This window comes from Trichosurus vulpecula, chromosome 4, assembly GCF_011100635.1.
Source record: "Trichosurus vulpecula isolate mTriVul1 chromosome 4, mTriVul1.pri, whole genome shotgun sequence".
In the NCBI taxonomy this organism is placed as follows: Eukaryota; Metazoa; Chordata; class Mammalia; order Diprotodontia; family Phalangeridae; genus Trichosurus; species Trichosurus vulpecula.
The window spans coordinates 300,753,294-300,777,401 of NC_050576.1; the positions used below are offsets into that span (position 1 = coordinate 300,753,294).

General features: G+C 39.0%; 1 protein-coding gene across 2 annotated transcripts in view; it reads right to left on the bottom strand.

Annotated features, from left to right (window-relative positions):
* Window positions 1-24,108, bottom strand: part of CDK15 (cyclin dependent kinase 15) — a 93,739-nt gene that overhangs the window by 12,078 nt on the left and 57,553 nt on the right. For both annotated transcript variants that reach the window (XM_036756620.1, XM_036756621.1), the window contains exons 11-12: window positions 17,008-17,056; window positions 1,213-1,352 (exon numbers count right to left, since the gene is read on the bottom strand). In XM_036756620.1, the coding sequence (XP_036612515.1) occupies window positions 1,213-1,352; window positions 17,008-17,056 (189 nt within the window). The remainder of the gene's footprint in view (window positions 1-1,212; window positions 1,353-17,007; window positions 17,057-24,108) is intronic.

Consider the following 24,108-nt stretch of genomic DNA (forward strand, 5'->3'; position numbering starts at 1 on the left):
GGCTTTACAACAAGAACAAATGGGGCAATTGTGGCACGATGGCTAGAGAGCAGGCCTTGGAGCCAGGAAGACCTGAATTAACTCAAGTCCAGCCTTTGATACATGCTGGCTGTTGGACCCTGGGCAAAATATTTAATCTCTTTGCATCCAAGGCAGTTTTCCAAGAAGCTAAGTTGTGGAGAAGGTACTGATCTGCTTTGCTGGAGGGAATTACCTATGCCAGTAAAATCACAGATCCAGTCTTTATTATATTGATTTTACCATATATCCACTAACGCGGATTTTTAGTAAGGGCTGAGTGATGGCCTTTTCTGTCTACCACAGAGAAATTCATCACCCAAAGATTGGCCCCGGGTGACAAATTCTTTTCACTACAGAAGCTAATGAAGGTTGTCTTGTAAGGCACAGAGAGGTAAAGATGCCATCAGTGAAGGAGGTTCTTGCACTGAAGAAATCATGAATTTCAACGAGGCAGTGTTGTACAGTGGGTAATGTACTGTACTTGGAGATGAAAGATCTGGGTTCAAAGCCCTCTTCAAACACCTATTAGCTATGTGACTTTGGGCAAGTCATTTAAGTTCTGTTGGACTCTATTTCTTCATCTTTAAAATGGAGGTGATAACGGCACCTATACTGCCACAGGGGTGGTTATGAGGAATCAGATGAGACAATATACACCAAACACTGTCAGTTTTGAAGGACTACAAAAGCAGGTGCTACTGCTATTCCTAATATGATTAATACGTAGATATGTAGAATGTTATATGTATAGTGTTCACATATAATACGTATATAACATACAATGTATAATATAGACTTACATTTGTATATATGCAAACACACAAACAGGGGGGTCAGGGTTTGAAAACTTGGTTTTGATTTTACCGATATCGTCAGCAAAGCAACTTTCAGGCAGCTTCCATCTCTTGTATATAAATGTATGTATGAAATGTTCAGACTGTAATTGAAAGCATGTTGAATATTATGGCTCAGGAGGGTCTTGTTAGCCCCACTCCATCACTACTTTCAAATTTGATAGAATCTCATAAGGAAATCCAACAAGCTGTGGACCCTGTCTTGGCTCTCCCAAGAAGGCTAGTCTCGAAGGTCTCCTTTCCTGCAAATTCTATGATTCTTTAACATCCAAAAATAGCTGGTGTGTTGGTGTGCGCGCACACACACACACACACACACACACAGACACTCACATACCATCTGGAAGCTGGTGTAGCTCAGCTGGTAGGGTACTGAAATAATCATGGGCAAGAGCTTCTTGGGCAGAGACCCGATCTCGTGGGAAGCCTTTGAGCATTTGAGAGGCCAGGTCTTCAGCTCCTGGAATCCTGCCTAACCTGGAAAAGTAGGAGAGAAAAATGAAAATTCTCTAGAGCCCTCCCTTACAAAAGAAGCATCCCTTAGCAAAGGCGGGAAAAAACAATAAACCTAAAAGGCAAGAGGAGGCAAGATTTAGAAGTGTGTGTGTTTCAAGTTGAACTTTCCTGGGATTAGTTAATATGCAAGTGAGAAAATAATCTCTCATCCCTTTCTCCTCTTCAATCCCCAACCAAATCTTTACCTATCCTGTTAATGAGATGAAGCAAGAAGTTCAGAAGCTTTATTCTTTTATTTCATTTTGTTTCCCCATATCTCTGGGCACTGAATTACACACAGGATTAAAATTATAAAAACAGAAATCTATAATTAACTATTCCAATGTGATGGACATAGGAGCATGTACCAGGTCAGAAACCCGATTAAGTATATGGGCCTGGCACAGACTCTAAGAGTCAGCAGGTTCCACGTCTGCCCAGCTCAGGAAGAGGGGGGAAGTTCCCAGATATTAAATCCCAGGTAAAATCTACAGTGCCTCCAAAATTCAAATCCCAAGAAAGATCAGCAATGAAACCATCTTGATTTCCCCAGTGATGAATTAGAGGAATAGTAAAGAAAACATAATAATAGTACATGTTTCTACAGTACATGAAGGTTTGTTTACAAAATACATTCCTTACAGGAGGAATCACCAAAGTAATTAGAACTCTAATCATGGTAATGCCTTGATGGTCCACATCCACTATAACTCAGCCTTGTATGGAGTTAAATATTCATACTTAGTTATAATTTTTGGAAGTGTGCACTGATTCATGGATTATAATTATTTTTGTACACTTAACACTATAGTCTGCAGACAAATTCAGTCACTGAAAGCTTGGTGAGGAAAATTCTGCAGCCTCTTATGGTCAAAATCATCAAGCATTCATTAACCTCTGAGTCTCAGCCAAGGACTCCTAGAACTAATTTTCACTAGCAAATCCACAAGTAAACAAGGGTAGAGGAGCTTTTTTATCCTGGGATCTAAATTTCTATTTTATTTTCATAAACTAAATAATTTTTTTCTCCCTTTCCTGGGATCCCTGTTGCAGTCATATCAGAAGTCTCAGCTCAAAGAACTCAAATTATGTAATTTCATATAACATTATCCATGAAGCTAGGGAGTCTTAAACTCTTAATATCCACCACTTAAAAAAATTATCGAACACTATAAAAGCTATATTCCAAAGCCACATTAAAAGTGACCCTTCTATAAGTATGTAACGATTTAAAAATTGACAAATCCTCTTTCATCATAGGCTGAGTCCATAGTGAAAGGATCCCAATATACAAATGTTAACTCATTAGCTCTTGTTATAATCTGATAGGAAGAATGCTGGCCTGAAGAATGATTACCAGGACACTGCCCTAGGGGCTACTCTCACTCTCCCTGTCTGTGGATGTGTTACATGCAAGGTTCAATTTAATAGAGGATAGGTAGCTTAGGGAAGTTGCAGCTGAGAGTTTAGACATAGACCCATCTTATGTACTTATTTGGCACTTTTTGGTATTATATTTATTACCACACTAGGTGAAGGAGCACTGGAGATGGCATATACTAGGCAGCAACCTTGGCCCTCAGAGAGGCTATAGTAAAAAAGTTCAAAGTCCTTTGTGGGTCCCCATACACTCAAGATTCCCCTATCTAAAGAAGTATTTATTTTTACTCCTTAGCCAGAGGGCACAATTACTTCAAAGCCAAAGCAAGGTCACTAAAAACACACACACAGACACACACACAGTAAAAAAAAATATTATTAGGATGTTGCCCCCACAAACTGGGGGCACACGTGCACACAAATACGTATTCCATCCATAGATGGGAACTGTGGACATACCTTGCAGACATGCATGGAAGGGCAAACACAAAGGGCACACACGTAGCCAGATCCCATATGTGAGAGACAACCATGCTTTAGATGCTGGAGGGCCACTAAATGTTTTCTTGGAGCCACTTAGATTTCTAAAAGGTAAGTTATTGTCTACAGATGTTCTCAAAATTGTGTGAGAGTCTCAGCCCCCCTTTCTGTCACCATCTGCTACTATCACCATAGAAGCAGATGGAGATCTCACAGAACAACTGGACATTTTGTAATTGATTTACTTAATCCTCTTATCTTCCCCATCACTAATCACAGTGCTCTGTATAAGCAATGTGATAGCACTAGAACTGTGATTTTATAGGTGAGGGAGTTCCCCATATGGAACTTACCTTTTCTGTAACCTCTAGATGAGAAACAGCCAGAGACACAGTGGCATCTTACATTCTTAGAGCACTGAGAGGTTAGGTAACTTCACCAGGGTCACACAGCCAGTGTATGTGAGATTTAGAACTTGAACCCAGGTCTTTGTGACTTTGAGGTTGGTACTTCATCTACTAGGCCATAATACTTCTGTGCATATTAGCAAAGGCTTAATAAACATTTGTTGAATTGAATTTCTGAAATTGGGTTCAAGGTTTTCTGGTTTCTTTATGTTTTTCCTGGGCAGGTGAAAAAAAAAAGTAATGCAATCTAGCCAATTATGTTGAGTCCCCATCACTGAACTCTCCGGCTGTTTCTATTTAAGTGACCTGTTCAGACTCAGTTGCTTGTTTGGAGGACTTCTGCAGGACATTTTAAGATGATGGAAGTGATAACAGAGCTCTGTGGATCTAGTCTTCAGTGAAGCACAGGCGTGGAGATTGGTTGCCAGGTTTATTCCCCATCTGGAACTACAATGACCACAGCCATTCCATTGAACGTTAACTGAATTGAAAAGGTTTACTTCATGGATCCTCACGTCTCTGGCTTTTTTAGAACACAAATAAGAATGTTCTCTGTACAACTAGAGTTCCAACTCAATTTCCCCTTGCTCAACAGTATTATACCTCTCCTTTGACTCTACCAGTCAAGGTAACCCACTGGATTCTTTGCCTTTTAAAGAAGCAAAGTTCCATAAGAGTAGGTTATCGATTCACCCCAAGGGGGTCCATACTATTCTAGGTTTTGTCAATACATAGTTTTGTTCAATCTGATCTAAAGGAAAGATGTCTGCCACTTTCTTGTTTGTTTGTTTGTTTTTGGCAGGGCAATTGGGGTTAAGTGACTTGCCCAAGGTCACACAGCTAGTACATGTGTCAAGTGTCTGAGGCTGGATTTGAACTCAGGCCCTCCTGACTCCAGGGTCTGTGCCCTACTCACTGTGCCACCTAGCTGCCCCTATGCCACTTTCTTACAGAGATTATTTCATAATTTGATAAAAACTCCCTGAAAGGCGGCCCTAAAGTCTAGAGGGCTTTCCTTGGATTTCAAACCATTCTTAGGCGATTGATCACCCCAGCCTTTGTATCTTTCATTTGTTTTGACCAGACTCTCTTACTCCTATTTCCTAGTCCCATAAACTTTTCTTAAATCTTGACTTCTGGTAGATAGATTATGATCTTAAAACCTTATTAAGTCAATTTCCAGACTATTATCTCTACAACTCTCCTCTTTACAGCTATTGTCTCTCTCAAGAATTCTCTGTGGGGAGAGGGGCACAACTATCAGTCCTTTTCTGCTAGCCATTAGTACTCATAGATTCCATTCACCCCCTGCCACTGATTGAAAGAGCTCAAATTCAAAAGTAATTCTGTATCTAGGAAAAAGTTCTGAAGCCCTGGTACAGTTACTACTCACAAGTACTTCGTTAAATAAAAATCCTCTTGGAGTTCACCCATTCATTCCTTTATTAGACAAGTGAAGAAACGGGAGGCAACATGGTAAAGTGAAAATAATGGATTCAGAGTCAGAGGGGCCTGGTTCCAAACCCAGCCCTACTATTCTCTTAACTTGTTTGGCCTTGGAAAAGTCACTTTAAAGACAGTTAATTCTCTCTTGCTTTAGATGAAGGAATATTGGAAATGGACTATACTCAGCTATGACCTCAGGAACTTCAAAATGTCAGCTTTAGCTTCCAGAGTCCCAGGAATCAGAATTTACAGTCTCCAATTATCCCCAGACCAGCAGTATTGACCCCGTAGCCAAGATGCTGGATCTTACAAAAGAGATGGTCTTGTCCATTGGCTGTGTCACATTCAGAAGTTAACTTGGTGGGGAAAATATTTTGTAGAAACTATTTTATGCATGTGTCCACTTTCCTCAAGGACCAAAGAGGTATAAGAAAGATTGTTATCCTTATGCAAAAGCTAATTGTTTAATGATCCTAGGGTGCTAATCATTGGAGATTAATATTAGAGAACATACTAGAATGAGGGTCAAGCCAAAAGCATTAGAGAAAACACCTCCTAACCTAAGGGGTATCCCTAAGAGAGTGGAGCTAAAATTGGCTGTACTGGTGGATCACAAACTCTGGCTGGATTCTAGTGCTTCAACCTTTGCCAGCTCACTTTCCTGTCTTTTTGAAGCTAGAAGATTGCAACCTGGTACATTCTATCTTAAACCCAAAGTGGGAAAGAATAGATATAAGAGAAAGAAAAGGAACCACAGAGCCATGTGCTCATGGGCTACATGGAGGAGGTTCAGGTGGGAAATAAAAAACCCAAGGCATCTGTCCCTAGCAGGGACTCAGTAGTAGTTCTTACTTCCTCTCTTGGATGCAACTACCCAGGGGAAAGAAAAATGTCTGGTCCTTATCTCCTTTTGTAAATATTCTCAGTTCTGGCTAAACATCAACATCAGGTAATACATCAGGTAGTAGGCAATCAGGCTAAACATCAGGTAGTAGGCAGACCAGAAACAATACCTGAGTGTGCTCTGGATGCTATGTGGTGATTGTGTCAGCAGAGCACAAGCTCATAAAGACTGGGCTGACTGGCCAGTCCCCCATAACACCCAAAATTAGGGGGTAGGACTAGATGACTTGTAAAGGCCCTTGAAGATCTACCCAATTATTCAGGATTTGTTAATAAAGGGGGAAATCCTATCATGTACCTTTCTTTCCAGTATCATTTCAAGGAATGCAGGCTACTTCAGATATATTCTAGCTGGCCAAAATTTCAGAAGTAACAACCAGCATCCAATGATTATAAAACTTCTGATTCAACTAATCAAGAAGTATTTATGAAAGCCAAGAAGGCAGAGTAGAGAAGCACTATAGTCAAGTTCTCACAAAATCCCCCCTCCAAACAACTTTAAAATAACTGCTCAAATCAAATCAAAAACTGGAGTGGCAGAGAAAATAAAAGGTAGGGGTGAGACTTTTTCACAGCCCAAGAAGAAGTCTGTGACACTGGGCTGGGGGGTGGGGAGGATGGCTGGCATAAAGCCACGTGATGGCAATACCAACTATAGGACCTGGTGGTGGTGGCAGCAGCAACAGCATCTTTGGGAGGTCTCAGGCCATGGGAATGGGGTAACTTGTCAGAAAGAGGTTATCCCTGTGCTAACACTGGGTACAGAACCAGGTGCTATTTGGCAATTCCATTGTTCATACCTACTTACTGGTCACAGTTCCAGGGCAGAGAAGAGTGCTTTTGGCTGCAAGGGATCAGGGGTCCTGAGAAACAATATTGCTTTTGGTCCCAAAAGACCAGGGCCCTGAGGAGCAGTAGTTCTTGCTGTTGAAAGGGAGCAGGTCCCTGAGTAGCAGAATTGCTGTTGGTCCCAAGAGATCAGGGGCCCTGAGAAGCAGTAACTCTTGCTGTTGAAAGACAGAAGGGACCCTTCATGGGTAAGGACTAGAGCACAGATAATGACAGTAGTGATTACACATCTCCCTAAATGATACTGCCTTGGAAGCACTTAAAACTTCCAAATTCTCATAACTAGCTCTGAAGCTGGGGACAATGCTCCTTTCTCCCCCTCTCCCACCACCCTGGGAACATAGTCCAACTTTAACATAAAGTTCAAAGTCAAGAAATAGGCTGGAAAAATGAACAAAATAAAAAAAAGAATCTGATCATGAAAAAAGCTACTATGGTGACAGGGAAGATCAAAACAAACTCAAAAGAAGATGATGTCAAAAGCTACAAGCAAAGCCTCAAAGAAAAAAAGTGCATTGGACACAAACCCAATAAGAATTCCTGGAAGAGCTAAAATTATTTTGAAAATCAAATAAGAGTGGTAGAGTAAAAATTGGGAAAATAAATGAGAATGATGCAAGGAAATTATGAAAAGACAATTAACAACTTGGTAAAAGAAGCACAAAAAATAACAAAGAAAATAACTTCTTAAAGAGCAGAATTGGTCAAATGGAAAAAGAGGCATGAAAGCTCAATGAAAAATATCATTCCTTAAAAATTAAAATTGAGCAAGTGGAAGCTAATGACTCCATGAGACATCAACAAACAATAAAACAAAGTCAAAAGAATTTTTTAAAAAGTAGAAGTGAAGGTGAAATATCTCATTGGAAAGACAACTGACCTGGAAAATAGATTGAGGAGAGATCATTTAAGAATTATTGGGCTTCATCAATTGGGGAATGGCTGAACAAGCTGTGGTATATGAAGGTAATGGAATATTATTGTGCCATAAGAAATGGGGATGATACGGACTTCATAACAACCTGGAAAAACCTACATGACATAATGCTGAGTGAGCGGAGCAGAGCCAGGAGAACACTGTACACAACCACAGATATATGGATTCCATGAGGACCAACCCTGACAGACTTCGCTCTTCTCAGTAACACAAGGTGCAGGCACAACTCCAAAGGACTCATGATGGAGAATGCTGTCTACATCCAGAGAAAGAACTATGAAGTTTGAATGCAGATTGAAGCACACTTCATGCTCGCCTTTTTTGCTTCTCTTTTGTTTTTGTTTTTGGGTTTTTTTTTTGGTTCTGTTTCTTCTTTCTCATTATTCATTCCATTGGTCGTAATTCTTCTCCGCAACTTGGCTAGTGTATAAATTAATTCAATGCGAAGTCATTCGTGGTAGTTATATGAGATTCGATGCCATCTTGGGAAGGGAGGGGGGAGGGAGGGGAGAAAATCTGGAACTCAAAATTATGTAGAACTGTCTGTTGTAAACTAAAAATAAAAATAAATTAAAAAAAAAGAATTATTGGGCTACCCGAAAGCCATGATCAAAGAAAAAGCCATCATATTTCAAGAAATTATTAAGGAAAACTACCCCAATATCCTAGAGCCAGAGGATAAAATAGAAATTGAAAGAATTCATTGACCACCTCCTGAAAGAGCTCCCAAAATGAAAACTCCCAGGAATATTATACTCAAATTCCAGAGGTCCGAGGTCAAAGAGAAAATACTTTAAGCAGCTAGAAAGAAACCATTCTATTGCCATGGAGGATCAGGATCACACAAAATTTAGCAGCTACCATATTAAAGGGTCAGAGGGCTTGGAATATGGTATTTCAGATGGTAAAGGAGCTAGGATTAAAACCAAGAAAAACCTAAACAGTAAAACTGAGAATAACCTTCAGGGGGAAAATAGATATTTAATGAAATAGAAGACTTACAAACATTCTTGATTAAAAAAGCTAAAGATGAATGGAAAATTTGACTTTCAAGTAACAAGACTCAAGAGAAGAATAAAAAGGTAAACATTAAAGAGAAAATATAAGGGGCTCCATAAGGTTGAACTGTTCACATTCCTACATGGGGAGATGACACATGTAGCTCCTAAGAACTTTATAATTATTAGGGCAGTTAGAAGGACTCTACATAGACTCTATATGGGGGATCTCAACCTTCCCCTCTCAGAGCTAAATAAGTCTCACCATAAAGTAAATAAGAAAGGGCAGCGGAGTAATGTTGGAATGATCTCAAAAAAGGGATGGGTAAGAAACACAAATGCACTGGGAGAAGGGAGAAGTGGGAAAATTAACTCAACTGTAAGAGGCATGCAAAGGAGAGCTTTTACAATGGAAAGGAAAATGGTGGTAGGGGCAATGCTTGAACCTCACTCTCATCTGAATTGGTTCAAGAATATATATATATATATATATATATATATACACACACACACACACACACACACACACACACACACACATACATATACATACATACAAACACTCATTTGGGTATAGAAATCTATCTTACCCAATAAGGAAGTAGAAGGGGAAGGTCATAAGAGAAGGGGTGCAAGGAAGTGATAAAAGGGAAAGCAGATTAAGAGAGGCAGTGATCAGAAACCAAGCAGAATTTTGAGAAGGGATAGGATAATGAGAGAGAGAGAGAGAGAGAGAGAGAGAGAGAGAGAGAGAGAGAAGGGAAATGCACAGTTAGTAATCATAACTGTGAATGTGAATGTGATGAACTTAAAACAGAAGTAGATAGCAGAATCGATTAGAAACCAGAATCCAACAATATGTTGTTTAAAAGAAACACTTGAAACAGAAAGACATATAGGGTTAAAATAGGGGCTGGAGCGAGACTTATTATGCTTCAGCTGAAGTGGTAGCAATAATGATCTCAGACAAAGCAAAAGCAAAAACAGATCTAATTAAAAGAGACAAGCAGGTAAACTACATCCTGCTAAAAGGCACATACAATGAAATAATATAAATACTAAACATGTATGCACCAAATGCTATAGCATCCAAATCCTTAAAGGAAAAGTTAAATGAGTTAAAGGAGGAAATAGATGCTAAAACTATACTAGTGGGAGACCTCAACTTTCCCCTCTGAGAACTAAATAAATCTAGCCATAAAGTAAATAAGAAAGAAGTTAAGGAAATGAATAGAATTTCATAAAAGTTAGATATGCTAGACCTCTGCAGAAAATTGAATGGGGACATAAAGGACTATACTATTTTCTCAGCAGTATGTGGCACCTTCACAAAAATTGACCATGAATTAGGGCATAAAAACTTCACAAACAAATGCAGAAAAGCAAAAATATTAAATGCACCATTTCCCCAATCATAATGCATCATGTTCAACAAAGGACATGGAAACAAAGATTAAAAATTAATTGGAAGCTAAAATATCTAATCCTAAAAAATGAGGGGGTCAAAGAACAAATCATAGAAACAATAATTTAATTAAAGATAATGACAACAATTAAACAACACACTAAAATTTATGGGACGCAGCTAAAATAGTACTCAGGGGAAAATTTATATCGCTAAATACTTGCATCAATAAAAAAAGAGAAAGAGAAAATCAATAAATTGGGCATGGAGTTTAAAAAAAACAGTAAAAGAAACAAATTAAAAATCCCAACTTAATAGGGGCAGCTAGGTGGCACAGTGAATAGAGCACCAGCCCTGGAGTCAGGAGGACCTGAGTTCAAAGCCAGCCTCAGACACTTAACTAGATGTGTGACCTTGGGCAAGTCACTTAACCCCAATTGCCTTGCCTTCTCCCCTCCAAGAAAAAAAAATCTCCACAGACACCAAAATGGAAATCCAGAAAATCAAAGGAGATATTAATAAAATTGAAAGTTGAAAAAATTGAACTAATAAATAAAACTAGGTGCTGGTTTTATAAAAAAAAAAAACCCGATAAAATAGATAAACTATTGGTTAATTTGATTTTAAAAAAGAAAGAAGAAAACCAAATTACTGATCTCAAAAATGGAAAGAGTGATTACACCACCAACAAAGATGAGATTAAAATAATTATTAAGAGATAGTTTGCTCAATTTTACATGCCAAAAAAACTACAATCTAAGTGAATGGATGAATATTTACAAACATATAAATTACCCACATTAACAGAAAAGGAAATGAAATGTTTAAATAACCATATCTTGGAAAAATAAATTGAACAAGCCAATATCCCTAATGAATATTGATACAAAATGTTTAAATAAAATACTACCAAGAAGATGGTAGCAATATATCACAAGAATCATACACTCTGACCAGGTGGGATTTATACAAAGAATGCATGGCTGGATCAATATTAGGAAAACTATAAGCATAATTGACCATATCAATAAGAAAAGCAACAAAAATCATATGATTATATTAATAGAGGCAAAAAAGCTATTGTCAAAATACAACTCCCATTCCTACCAAAAAACACTTGAAAGAACAGGAACAAGTGGAGCTTTTCTTAAAATAAGTAGCATCCATCTAAAACCAAGAGTAAGCCTTCCCAGTAAGATCAGAGGTAAATCAAGGATGTCCATTATCACCACTATTATTCAATGTTGCATTAGAAATTCTAGTTATACCAATAAGATAAGAAAAATAAATTAAAGGAATAAAATAGGCAGTGAGGAAACAAAGCTATCCTTCTTTGCAGATGATATGATGGTATACTTAGAGAACCCTAATCAACCCTAGAGAAGGAAAACAGGCAATTGGGGGAAAATTTTTTTACAACTAGTTTCTCTGATAAAGGTTTCATTTCTCAAATATATAGGAAACTGAGCCAAATGTATCAAATTAAGAGCTATTCCCCAACTGATAAATGGTCAAAAGGTCAACAGGCAGTTTTCAGGAGAAGAAATCAAAGCTATCCATATTCACATGAAAAATGTTCTAAATCAATATTAATTAAAGAAATATAAGTTAAAACAACTCTGAGATACCATCTCAAATAGATCAGATCAGCTAACATGAGAGAAAAGGAAAATGACAAATGCTGGAGGGATGTGGAAAAATTTGGACTCTAATGCACTGTTGGTGGAGTTGTGAACTGGTCTAGCTATTCTGGAGAACAATTTGGAACTATACCCAAAGGGCTATAAAAATGTACATAATTTTAGACACAGCAAAACCACTACTAGGTCTGTATGTCAAAGAGGTCAAAGAAAAGGGAAAAGGATCTGTATGTGCAAAAATATTTATAACAACTTTTTTGTGGTGGCAAAGAATTTGAAATTGTAGGGATGCCCATCAATTGGAAAATGGCTGAACAAATTGTGGTATATGATGGTGATGAAATACTACCATGCTAAAAGAAATGATGGGGGGTATGGTTTTAGAAAAACCTGGGAAGACTTATATGAACTGATGCAAAGTGAAGTGAGCAGAATAAGGAGAACATTGTATGCAGTAACAGTAGTATCATAATGATCAACTGTGAAAGACTTAACTACTCTGATGAATACAATGACTACCCAAGACAATTCTAACAGACCCTCAATGAAAAATGCTATTTGTTTATATATTTATTTTTGGCAACATGACTAATATGGAAATATGTTTTGCATGACTTCAAATATGTAACTGACATCATATGGCTTGTCTTCTCAATAGGTATCAGAAAGTTGGGAGGGAAGAAGAGATTTAGAAACTCAAAATTTTAAGAAACAAATCCTAACAAATAAAGAAGGAGGCAGGGGAAGAAGTATTTATTAAGTGCTTCCTATGTGCCAGGCGCCATGGTAAGTGTCAGGGATACAAAGAAGAAAAATAAGGTACTTTCTCTCAAGGATTTATATTCTAATGGGGAAGACATAGATAGGTAGGTAGGTAGGTAGATAGACAGAGGTATATAGATGGATAGATAGACAGATAGATGGATAGACAGATAGATATAGAAGGTCCAGGATGAGCAATATGAAGACTTCTTTTTAATTCTGTCCATCTTCCCTAGGAATATGCCAAGTAAAGGCTTTTTTGTACCCTTGACAGTAATTCCTAACTTACCCTTACAAGCCATTGCTATATGCACTTATCTCTCCTACCAGGTGACTGGCAATGATTAGGACAGGTAGAGCCAAAACTGGAGTGGGACAATGAGAGCTTTGCCCAAGGGTACCCCAAGTATAGAGGGTATTGATAATACTTCCACTCAGGAGTATAACAATGGAGCTTAGCACAAAGTAAAAAAAATTAGCAAGTTAACAGAGAGCGTGCTTCCCATCACCACACCCCAGCCCACCAAGCAATTATACTTTAGGTGAGCTTCTCTTCAATTTTGTTCCACCCAGTTCCCTCCTCTCTCCAGTGGTGTCCCTAGCAGCAAACCTGAGGTGGATCAGGTTCTCTTTCTTTCTCCTCCCCATCCCATCCATGAGGCTTTGGGTCCTAAGGTCTTGCTTCTCCCCTCTTTTTCCCTTCCCACAATTTGAATGTTTCTTTAAGCATTTTTCTAAGGGTGTATTTTGTGAATCTTGTGCCAGGTGCCAAAGGAGCAGTGTGTATTAATGATACCAGTGATTTGGGTATGGTTTTTTTATGCTTCTCTTCCATGTTTTATGATTTGACTAGACAGCCTTCAGCAAAAGAAGCACTAATAGGAACTTCATGAGCCATTGTCTTGACCCCACTCTGCCCATCCAACTACTATATTTACTCTAAAGATAATTACCCATACGTGTTATGGCTGCACTTGGGAAAAAATGTAAATCCTACTCTTCTAGGAATACAACTTTGATCTTGCCTTCCTCATCACTTTTCCTACTAACTTCTCACCTTCTCTGACTGGCACCTTCTGAAATATTCCTTACAAAGAGTAGATAAACCTTCTATTTTAGGACTAAAAATGGCATAAAAATACAGCTGTTATGAAATCATGTCATAAATTATTATAGTCAGCTCTGTGTCCTCAGATATATTTCCTGTGAGGCTACATGATGAGATATCAGGAGTGGGACTTGGCCCTGCATCCTGTAAGATTCATGTCAAAGGGACTTAGCAGCAAAAGGAAGATCTGCCCTATTATTAAGAACTCATTAATAAAAATTTTGAAAGAACCCCATCACAGACCTTTCCTTCTAATATCAACTCAAAGGACATGGCACTCTTTCAGCGAGCTAAATTTGCAAAAGTGACAGCGTCCAATGATTATTAAAATTTTGAAATATGTTACAATTAAGCATGTAACCTGAAAGTTATTCTGTGTGTGAAGATATTAGTATTGGAAGTTAAGAAGAAGAAACACAAGTAACAGTAAAATCCAAATCAGTCTCAAGCAAATGCTTGTGAAAAGCACTAATTGGCCATCATAGAACATATCTGGAATCTGCATGCTCTTAAGGGTTTGTAGCAAGAGCCTAGATTTCTTAACAAATAGACTGGCTTCAGATGCAAGAAATTCCCATGGAGGTTCAGTGGAATCCCATTGGCCCAAAAGATATAGGATCATAGGTTTTAGAGCTGGAAAAAGCACTGGAGATCATCTAGTCTTGGGGTTCATAACCTAGGGTCTGTGAACTTGTTTATTTTTTAAAAAAAATTTTCACAACCTTATTTTAATGTAATTGATTTTCTTTGTAATCTGATGTAATTTATTTTATGCATTTAAAAACATTATTCTGAGAAGGGGTTCATAGGTTTCAGTAGACTGCAAAAGGGATCCATAATATGAAAAAGGTTTAGGCCCCCTGATCTAGGTCAAATTCTTCATTTTACAGATGAGGAAATCAGAGCTCAGAGGGGTTAAAGGTCATACAACAACTAAATAACGTTGTCAGAATTTGAACCCAGGTTGTTTGCCTCCAAATGCAGAGGGCTCTTTCCCCACCAGCCTCTTGCTTGTTTTCAGGATCTTCCTTAGTAGAAGTTTGTTTGTTTGCTGGGGAATCATTCTTCCCAGTAATTCATAGTAATTCAGAACCAAAAGGGATTTGTAAGCTTCATGAAGGCCAGGGATCTTGATCATAGGACTATAAATCTGGAGGTCATTTCACATTCCTCATTTTCCAGACAAGGAAACTGAGGTGATTTGCCCAAGGTGATAAAGGTTGTAAGGGGGCAAAACTGAATCTGGAACCCAGATCCTCTCACTGCAAAGCCAGCACAGCACCAGGCTGGGAGGGGTGACTTGTAATGCTCCATGTTCCCTCAGTACCTAATGAAGCAGCTTCCCACGATAAGACAACAAGCCTGTCACACACATTGCTATTTCCCGGTCAGAAACAACATGGGAGATGCTTTGTTCTTACTTGTTGGTCAGGTCAAGGACCATGTGGGTGGTACTTGGTTAAGTATAAATTCAGAGTGATCACTATCAAACTATGGGCATTTCACTCAACGGTTTCCAGGTTTATGCAGATTAGCGACCACCATGGCCCCTCTCAGGAGCCAAGATGGTGACCCCAAGGAGATCAAATGATGCAGAGATGACAGCAACACTTCAGTAATCTTTTTTTCAGCATACTTTCTAATAGCAAACATAAGGCCCTTCATGAGATGATATGCACATTGTTCCAGGAATAAATGAATGAAAAAACATTTTAAGTCCTTACTATCTGCCAGGCACGTCATTGGAACTGAGGATTTGTATTTTGTACAAATACAAAAACAGGTGACAGTCCTTGCCCCTACATTCTAATGGGAAAAACAACAGATGTAGGGGAGTGATGGCCAGGGAAAGGAGTTTTGGACCCAGAAATCAAAGGGATTGCGAATGGAGCCTAAGCTATAAGTAGTGTCAATTAGATAGGGTTACCAGCAAAGGTTTGGATGTGGTGGCACAGCGGGGAATAGAAGGTGGACAAACTCAGAGAAACATTCTGTAAGATTCCATCCTGCTTCCCCCTAATAGCAGCAAGCATCCTCTCCTATGTTATGGGATATAAGTTTTGGGGTGGTTTGTGTTTGGGGGTGTGGGTTGTTTATTTTATTTGTTTTTGAGAGAAACATTTTGTAGCCAATGGAAATGAAGGAATGCAATCTTAACTCCAAGTCAATGGGGTTAGGCACCCCAGGCATGCAGACAAGTGGGTGTTTACAGAGCTGTGCTCGTGCCATCCCTGGAATGAGATGATAAATGAAAGTCCCTTTGAGCCTACCTCCAAGTTGGCTGTGTAAGTGACATTGGATCTCAGGCCTTACCGTGCTTTTAAAAAACAGTAGAGGATCATGATGACATGCTGGCCAGAAATCAGCTCTGATATCTTTCACTATGTATCAGGGTTTGTGACAAACACCTAAGCTGCAGAGTTGGGCCCATTCTCCACCCCTGACCCCCCCCCCCCCGCCCCACTCTGTGCTCATGAACTTTAAAAGCCCTTCAAAGTGTAGAAAGAGCAAACTCAGTTTGCCTTCCTTCAACTGCACGTGATTCTCAGTGGAAAATATTCCCAGGTTCAGATAGGATCTTGGCAGATGAAATCCTTTTCTATATCTCCCCACCTGTGAAAGTGTGTTTTCCTTTGACGTCTGAGCTCCTTTCCCCAGTCTCTCTCTCTCTAATGTTTCCTTCGATGTGCTTTCTGCGACTTCAGTGAAGCAAAAAGAACAGGGCCTTGGCTAATTAGTCTCCGATCAAATAATGCGGGTTATTGTAATTGGTCATTGTCCGAAGACGCCGAGTTCTTCTCTAGCCTCTAGGTTGCCTGGCACAGCTTAGTTAGCTAACTATTCTGGGAATGTCCCTATTATCTGTTTTTCTTTGCAAAAGAAACTGGGGTTTGTTGAAAGCTGGTAATAAAAGTCTGCCCTGGTCTGAGCTGAGACTGCGCAGAGAGGGCCTGGGAAAGCATGACCTCCATGAATCAAATGCCCCCCACCCCAAATAGCCACTCAATGATGTTTAGTTCCTATGTGTATGAGAATAATAAACCCACAAGGTTTTCCTGCTAGCTAACACTCCCTCCTCTAAGGATCTAGTGCTCCACTGAGGGGGCACAAAACAAATTTAATGACCGAAAGCATTGAGGGTAAAATGGTTATACAGAAAAACTAACAGACTTGCAGACAGCTTCCTAGCAATAGCCTTCTGCATTTCCATGGCGCCTACTGTCAAAAGATTCAGGTGCTCAGTGATACTATTGGGTACTAAGTCTAGTTCTTTCTTTGGTCTCTGCTTAGAGAAAGGATGCTCTAGGACTAAGTGATTTACCTGTTCCAGACGACCTGAAGACTCTCGGGCTTACTCAGCAGGAACCACTCTGGAAAAGGAATTCCACAGAATGATTAAAAAATGAAATGGATGAGAGAAAATACCCTCCCTCACCTAAAAACCAACTAATCCTATGCCAATAGCATTCTTTAAGGCATTGCCAACTATGTTACGAACATTCTAAAGGCTTTGGAGAAAGAATCACTGAATACTGAGTTAGTTAACAAGAAATTCTCAAACACCAACTATATGCAGAAGGCTGTCCTGAATGCTGTATGGAGTACAAAAGAAATCAGGCAAAGAAGCATTTATTTATATCTGCCATGTGTGCCAGGCTGAGTTCAAGGTACTAGAAATACCAAGGGGAAAAAAATGAAACAGTCTCCTCTCTCAAGGATCTTACATTCTATTGGGAGAAGGGAAGGGAAGGAAAGCCAAAGTGCACATGTATACGTATATACCAAGTATGTGTATATATATATATATATATATATATATATATATATACACATATATAATATGTGTATATATACATATATAGATGTAACAAGGCAAATTGGTGAGAGAAACTAGTAGCTAAGATCATTAACCTAGAAAGTCTTCCAATTTTGTTGCTAGAACAAGACATACACATATGAAAAGACATGAGCCATATTATAGGGCAAAATAGCAATAATTTCAGTGATAAATGAAGTAAGACTATAAGGGAAGGAGGAGAAAAAGGAGATAAGCATTTATATAGTACCTACTATGTGCCAGGCACTATGCTAAGCACTTTTAACAAATATTATCTCATTTGGTCCTCACAATAACCCTGTAAGGTAGGTGCTCTTATTATCCCTGTTTTACAGTGAGGGAAACTGAGGCAAGCAGAGGTTAAGTGACTTGCCCAGAGTCACCCAGCTAGTGTCTGAGGATCAGGTCTTCCTGACTCCAGGCCCAGAGCTCTATCCACTAGGTCCCTCTAGGCAATGCAACAAGGTGAAGTGTTCTTATTACCTTATGGTAACAGTTCATACAACCAACTCTCAATGACCTGCACCAATGGAAAGGCGTCCCGGTAGAGATAATCCAAAATGGATACTCAGAAAATAATTTTTTATTTGCCTTTGGAGAGTGTTTCAATATGGACGAGCACTGATATTTACATAGCGCTTTAAAAGTTTTCAGAGCATTTCCCATGTTATCTCCTCTGAGCTTCACAACAAACATGTGAAGTAGGTCCTGCTGATACAGTATTATCGTCATCTCCATTCTACAGATGAGGACATGGAGACTCAGAGATGAAGCGGTCTCCATGGTCACATGGCTAATCAATATGAGAGCCAGGATTTGAACCCATGTCTTCCAGATTCCAGGCCCTGCACTCTGTCTACAATACCATGCTGATGTGAAAAGGAGGAACAGATGGGTTACAACCTGTATCAATACACGAAACGCCCACATCAAGGAATTCTTAGATCTACAGAGGTACTATAGAATAAATTTTGCCAATGTTTGTGGAATTTGTAACAAAGAAACAGAAACCACACTGCAATGATCAATTTTCAAAGTTCTCACTCAGTTTTTCCCTCATTTTTTTCATCATGGATTAAATAAGGCATTTTTGTGCTGTATATTTGCAGGTTTTCTCTAACAACACCATCCCTCCTACCCCAATACTACTACTCATTCACATCCCAGTGCTGCATATCTACAATAATTTAAATTACCATTTCTTTACTTTTTCTTCAGTCTTTCTTTTTTTTTTTTTTGGAGGGTGGAAGGCAGGGCAATTAGGGTTAAGTGACTTGCCCAAGGTCACTCAGTTAGTACATGTGTCAAGTGTCTGAGGCTGGATTTGAACTCAGGTCCTCCTGACTCCAGGGCCAATGCTTTACTCACTGCGCCACCAAGCTGCCCCTCTCCAGTCCTACTTCCCTCAAAGCCTTATAGGATGGATCCCTAGCCTTTTACAGTTTGATACTATTCATTTTGTTATATGTTCATGCATACAATTATGCCTTATGTTATCCTTGAGACCTGTAAGTTTTTCTCCTTCCATTGTCCTTGACACTCTTCTCCATTTCTAGCTGGTCTTGTGGTTTGTTTTTATCCTCCTCCCTCCCCTGCATTTCTACATTTCACCTGCATTTAGATCTTTTCCCTTTCTCGTCCTCCTCCTTTTTGCCCTTTCCCGCCTTTCATTCTCCCAGATGTTCTCTGTCTTCTTCCTCCTCATTGTATCTTCAGATGAGGCATTTACTCCAAAGCAACGACACTGGCTCTTTGCATCCTTTCCTCCTTTTGTGGTGCCTCTTTTGTTCCTCTTGAGCAACTGTCTCAGATTTCAAGTGACAGAAGGTGAGTGGGGGAGGTAGAGAAGAAAACAATCTTTATTTCCCCCCCTCTCTTCTGGAAATCCCCTTACACCTTCCTTCAGAGGCAGTAGAGAGATACTTTATTAGGCTCACTTTACAGTTGGAGAAATGGATCAAACAATTTAAACTGCAAAACAAATTAAGACTATATATAAGTATCAGAACTAAAGCCTAAGTCCCCGAACTAACTTTTTGCTTTTTCCACTGTCATGGGTCTGGTACAGTTGTTGTTTTCCATGTCCAACTCTTTGTGACCCCATTTGGGATTTTCTTGGCAAAGATACTGGAGTGGTTTGCTATTTTCTTCTCCAGCTCTTTTTACAGATGAGGAAACTGAGGCAAACAGGGTTAAGTGACTTGCCCAGGGCACACAGCTATTACCTATCTAAGGTCTTCCTGACTCCAAACCTGATGCTCTAACCATTATGCCACTTGGCAGCTCTAGGACAGAGTAGGCAGTTAATAAATGTTTATTGGTTGATTGATTCCACTAAGAGAACATACCATTTGATTTCTCATCTATAAAAGACAGAGGTGAAGTAAGTCTTGAAACTTTGCCTTCTGGCACAAAGATCATTAGAGTTGGTTAAAAATTGAGGTTTGTAAATAGTTCAAACTGGGCTGAGTAAATCTGAGGTTTGGGTAATTGCTTCAAGTTCATACTTATAAAATCCTCTTCCACGGGTGGGGAACCTGTGGCCTCGAGGCCACATGTGGCCCTTTGACTGCAAGGGCCTCACTTGAGGACCTAGAGGACTACATATGGCCTTGAAGCCACAGGTTCCCCACTCCTGTGCCTCAGCCAATCAATGATGCAGTGACAGCGGGTATAAAAATGCTACTCTCCGAATCTCCTGGCTTGAATTGAACATTTCCAAAGAGGACAATCAAGGAATGCAAGTTATTGAGAGCGAAAAAGGCAGGGCCCTCAACCTGTCTTTCAAGTTTAGGGCTCCAAGCTTAATGACTCACCACATTTTCACCAGCCAGCCTTTTCCCTACTTACTAGTATCATGAAAATGATGTATTTTCTGTGTGTAAGCACTTTTTAAAAAAATGAATTAAATACCAGTGGGCTAGAGTGATGTTCTTTTAAGTTTAACTTCGTATCATTTCTAATAAAGAACTACCTTCTTGTTTGATACTCCCAAGGAAAGTATCATAGTAAAAAGAGCATTGTACTTGAAGTCACGTACTCAGAGTTGGAAGGGTCCATGGAGGATATATAAATTCATAGATTTAGAGATGGAAGGAACCTCAGAGGCCAGTTCTCCCATTTTATAAATTAGTAAACTGAACCTGCAGGTTATGTGATTTACCCATGGTCACACAAGTATCACAATTATTGACACATTAAATATCAAAGGCAGAATTTGAATACAGGTCCTTTGATTCCAGAATCAATGCTCATTCCTTTATATGATGGAATAAGCCTTATCGATATAACTTTAACCTAAATAGGATACTCTTCTATACTATCTCTGACATGTGGTTGCCCAGGCTCCCTTTAAATACCTCCAGTGATAGGGAACTCACTATCCCTCAAGGCAACATATTCCACTTTTTGGCAGCCCTGATTGTTAGAGAGATTTCCTCACAGTGAGATGAAATCTGCCTCCTGTGTGCTGGAACCAACTCATGCTGGTGCATAAGAGCAGATTGTTAAATTTTCAATGAGAGCATTTGCACATACTGGAATCAGCAAATTCTTCCTATCATGATTTAATTTGTTTTGTCTCTATACTTAATTAAAGTGATGAAAAAATGTAAATAATGCAGAATAAACTTAAAAGCATGTCATATATACAATTTTTTTTGGAGAGCCAGCTGTTAAACATTTACCAGCACATCCCTGTATACACCACAATTCCATTCTGGTTGGCAGAATACATGGCTATGGAAAGGATCATTATTATGGCTCAATCATGGTCATGTGACCACATTCATTCTCTATAATAATTAAACATAAAATGAGCTACTTTTTTTTTTAAATCACGTACACGGATTTTAACTTGTGTCTAATGAAATGGTAGCATGATATCAAAAGCAGAACCCAATTCTCATAAATTGTAGCAGCAAAAGGAAGGTTTTATGTTTCCTGATGATGATTAAATGCTTCCTGAAATTACATTTTTGGACCTCAAAGCGCAGTATCTTGCACATAGCAGAGGCTGAATAAATATTTCTCAGTTGCACGATTAACTATGAAAAATTTTCCTCCTAGGTCTGTCTCATACCTGGATAAACTGAGACATGAAGAAATTGACCTGTCCAAGATCTGGGAAGCACAATCAAGTCTTAAATCCCAAAGTTTATGTCTTGCACCAGCCCACCCTCCCACTCCCATGCAGATAACCCAATGCAAAGTGACCTTGCATCTCTCATATTGATTTTTCCTGTAGTTAAACAGCTCCAATCAATGAGAGAATGCTCCACAAACAGATAAGTGTTTTACCCAGCACCATTCCAGGAGGAATTGATTCTTCTGTTTTCAACATCTTCTAAAAATAATAGGTCTATATGTGGCCTCCTCTTCTCCCCTATCACAACTATTTTGTAGTAAATCATTGGTACAAGACTTTTACTCCCTTTTCTTTACCTTCCAAATCTTTTTAGAAGGATTCCCATTGAGTACAATAGAAATTCTGAGGAGAGACATCAGAAATTTACAAAAGAGAACCAATCTACAGCTAAAAGCCTTGATCAGAACACTAAAATTAAAAAGAGGGCAGAACTGTTGCTACCCTAACAAAAGGCTACATTTTATATAAATGTTTAATGAGGTCAAATTCACAACTGATGGAAACATGGTTACTGCTTAGTCAACAAACACTTGCCGATTAGTGGCTAATGTTACCAGAGCATCACTGTTTGGACTCTGCTTAAAACATTTTCCCGTTACTATGGTTTTGTCACGATCACACGAGGCTTATCTTGCAGAATGATGTCTCCCAGTATTTCTCAAATACAAGACATTCTTGAGATACCATATATTTGAGCAGTTGATAATGTTCCTGCTCTTCCTCGGTTATCTTAAATAGTAACATAAAAAAAAAAAAACCCAACCCTTTAAACCACTGTAAAGTGCACATGTATATGCATATCAAAATTTTTTGTTAAAGCCAAGGTAGCACTGTGAAAATATGTGGCCTGTTTGTGTCTACTGCTGTCTTTCTTGAGTAGATGGGATTGTTTGGTATCTGCAAGGCTTCTAGTCTCTTCTTGTATAGTCAGGATGCCAAAGTATTCTCAGGTCATATTGAGGAAGGTGTCCTTTGGAATGGGAATTGGGCACTCATGTTTACATTTTCTTCCAAAGATTTAAAATCAACTTTCTTAGGCCATCAGAAAATGGGAAACTCATGGCATATAACTAAGGACTTGAAAGTTGCTTCTAAAGAACTGTAGTCCCCATACAGTAGAAAGTATACTGGATTCAGAGTCAGAAGATGTGGGTTTGAATCCTGGCTCTCCTACTTACTGAGTGACCATGGCCTCTTTGGGCCTCATTTTCACCATCTGTAAAATGAAGGGATTGGACCAGATGAACTGTAAGATCCTTCCCAGATTGTGATCCTACCTGTTTAAGGGATGGAGAGATGAGGAGGAATCCTAGGTAGAGTACCTAGGCATCCCTGTTGCCTTCCAAAGGGAATCCTGCCTTTTAATATGGGCACACTCTCAGTAGACAAACTAACTCTTAGACACATCACAAAAGCTAAAAGTCCATTTACTCCACATTTTTTAAATCAAAAGTTGGAAAATTGCTGTTATAGATGGTCAAATGCAAACTCCATGAGGACAGGGGCTATTCTTTTGTCTCTGCAGCCCCAGGACCTAGAACAGCGGTTTATGGATGATAGGATCATAAATTTAGAAATGAAAGGGACATCAGAAATCATCAAGTCCAGCACCTCCATTTTACAGATGAGGAAATAAGACCTTCCTCAATATGACCTGAGAATATTTTAGCATCCCAACCATACAAGAAGAGATTATAAGCCTTGGTAATGCTAAACAATCCCAGTGCATAATCATATAGTCACTTTTATCCAAAGGGCAAGGAAGTTCATCTTCTCAAGAAAGATAGCCACCGCTATGGTAGACACAAACAGGCCACATATTTTCACAGCGCTATCCCAGCTTTAGGAAAACATTCTGACTTGCCCACAGTCACATACGCAGTAAGCACTTAAAAATACTGGTTAAGTCGAATTTATTTGATGGGAGTAACAAAGAGACATTTATCAAAACACCATTAAAATGCCTTTACTGTAACACTGAAGGGTCCATTTGAAAATATTTCTTGATTTTAGAGTTTAATCGAGCATGGAGACTATCTTGGCGATTGAACCAGCACCATGGTTTAGGCCCAAAGCACCTCCCTGGGCAAGGAAAGAACTTGACTGTTCTCCCTATAAAATCATTTTACCTGCTTTTGATTTGCTACTATTTTTCCCAATCTAAGATCATGTATTTCTACTCAATATAAACTAATAATTGCCACCAGATAAATTAAAGATGAGAAAACTAAAAATAAATGTAGGGACTAGGAGAAACTATTAATGAAGATCAAAGTGGAATGTGTATCTAAATTAATTTCATTGACTGATTTGGGGAATGGGTTAATAAAGATGTTAATAGTAACTCCCCAGGAGCTTTTTTGCTAAGCTCCAGGACTGAAATAGTAATGAGCCCAATCATGGTTCATAGCATCTCAATTGCTAGGACCTTCATTAGC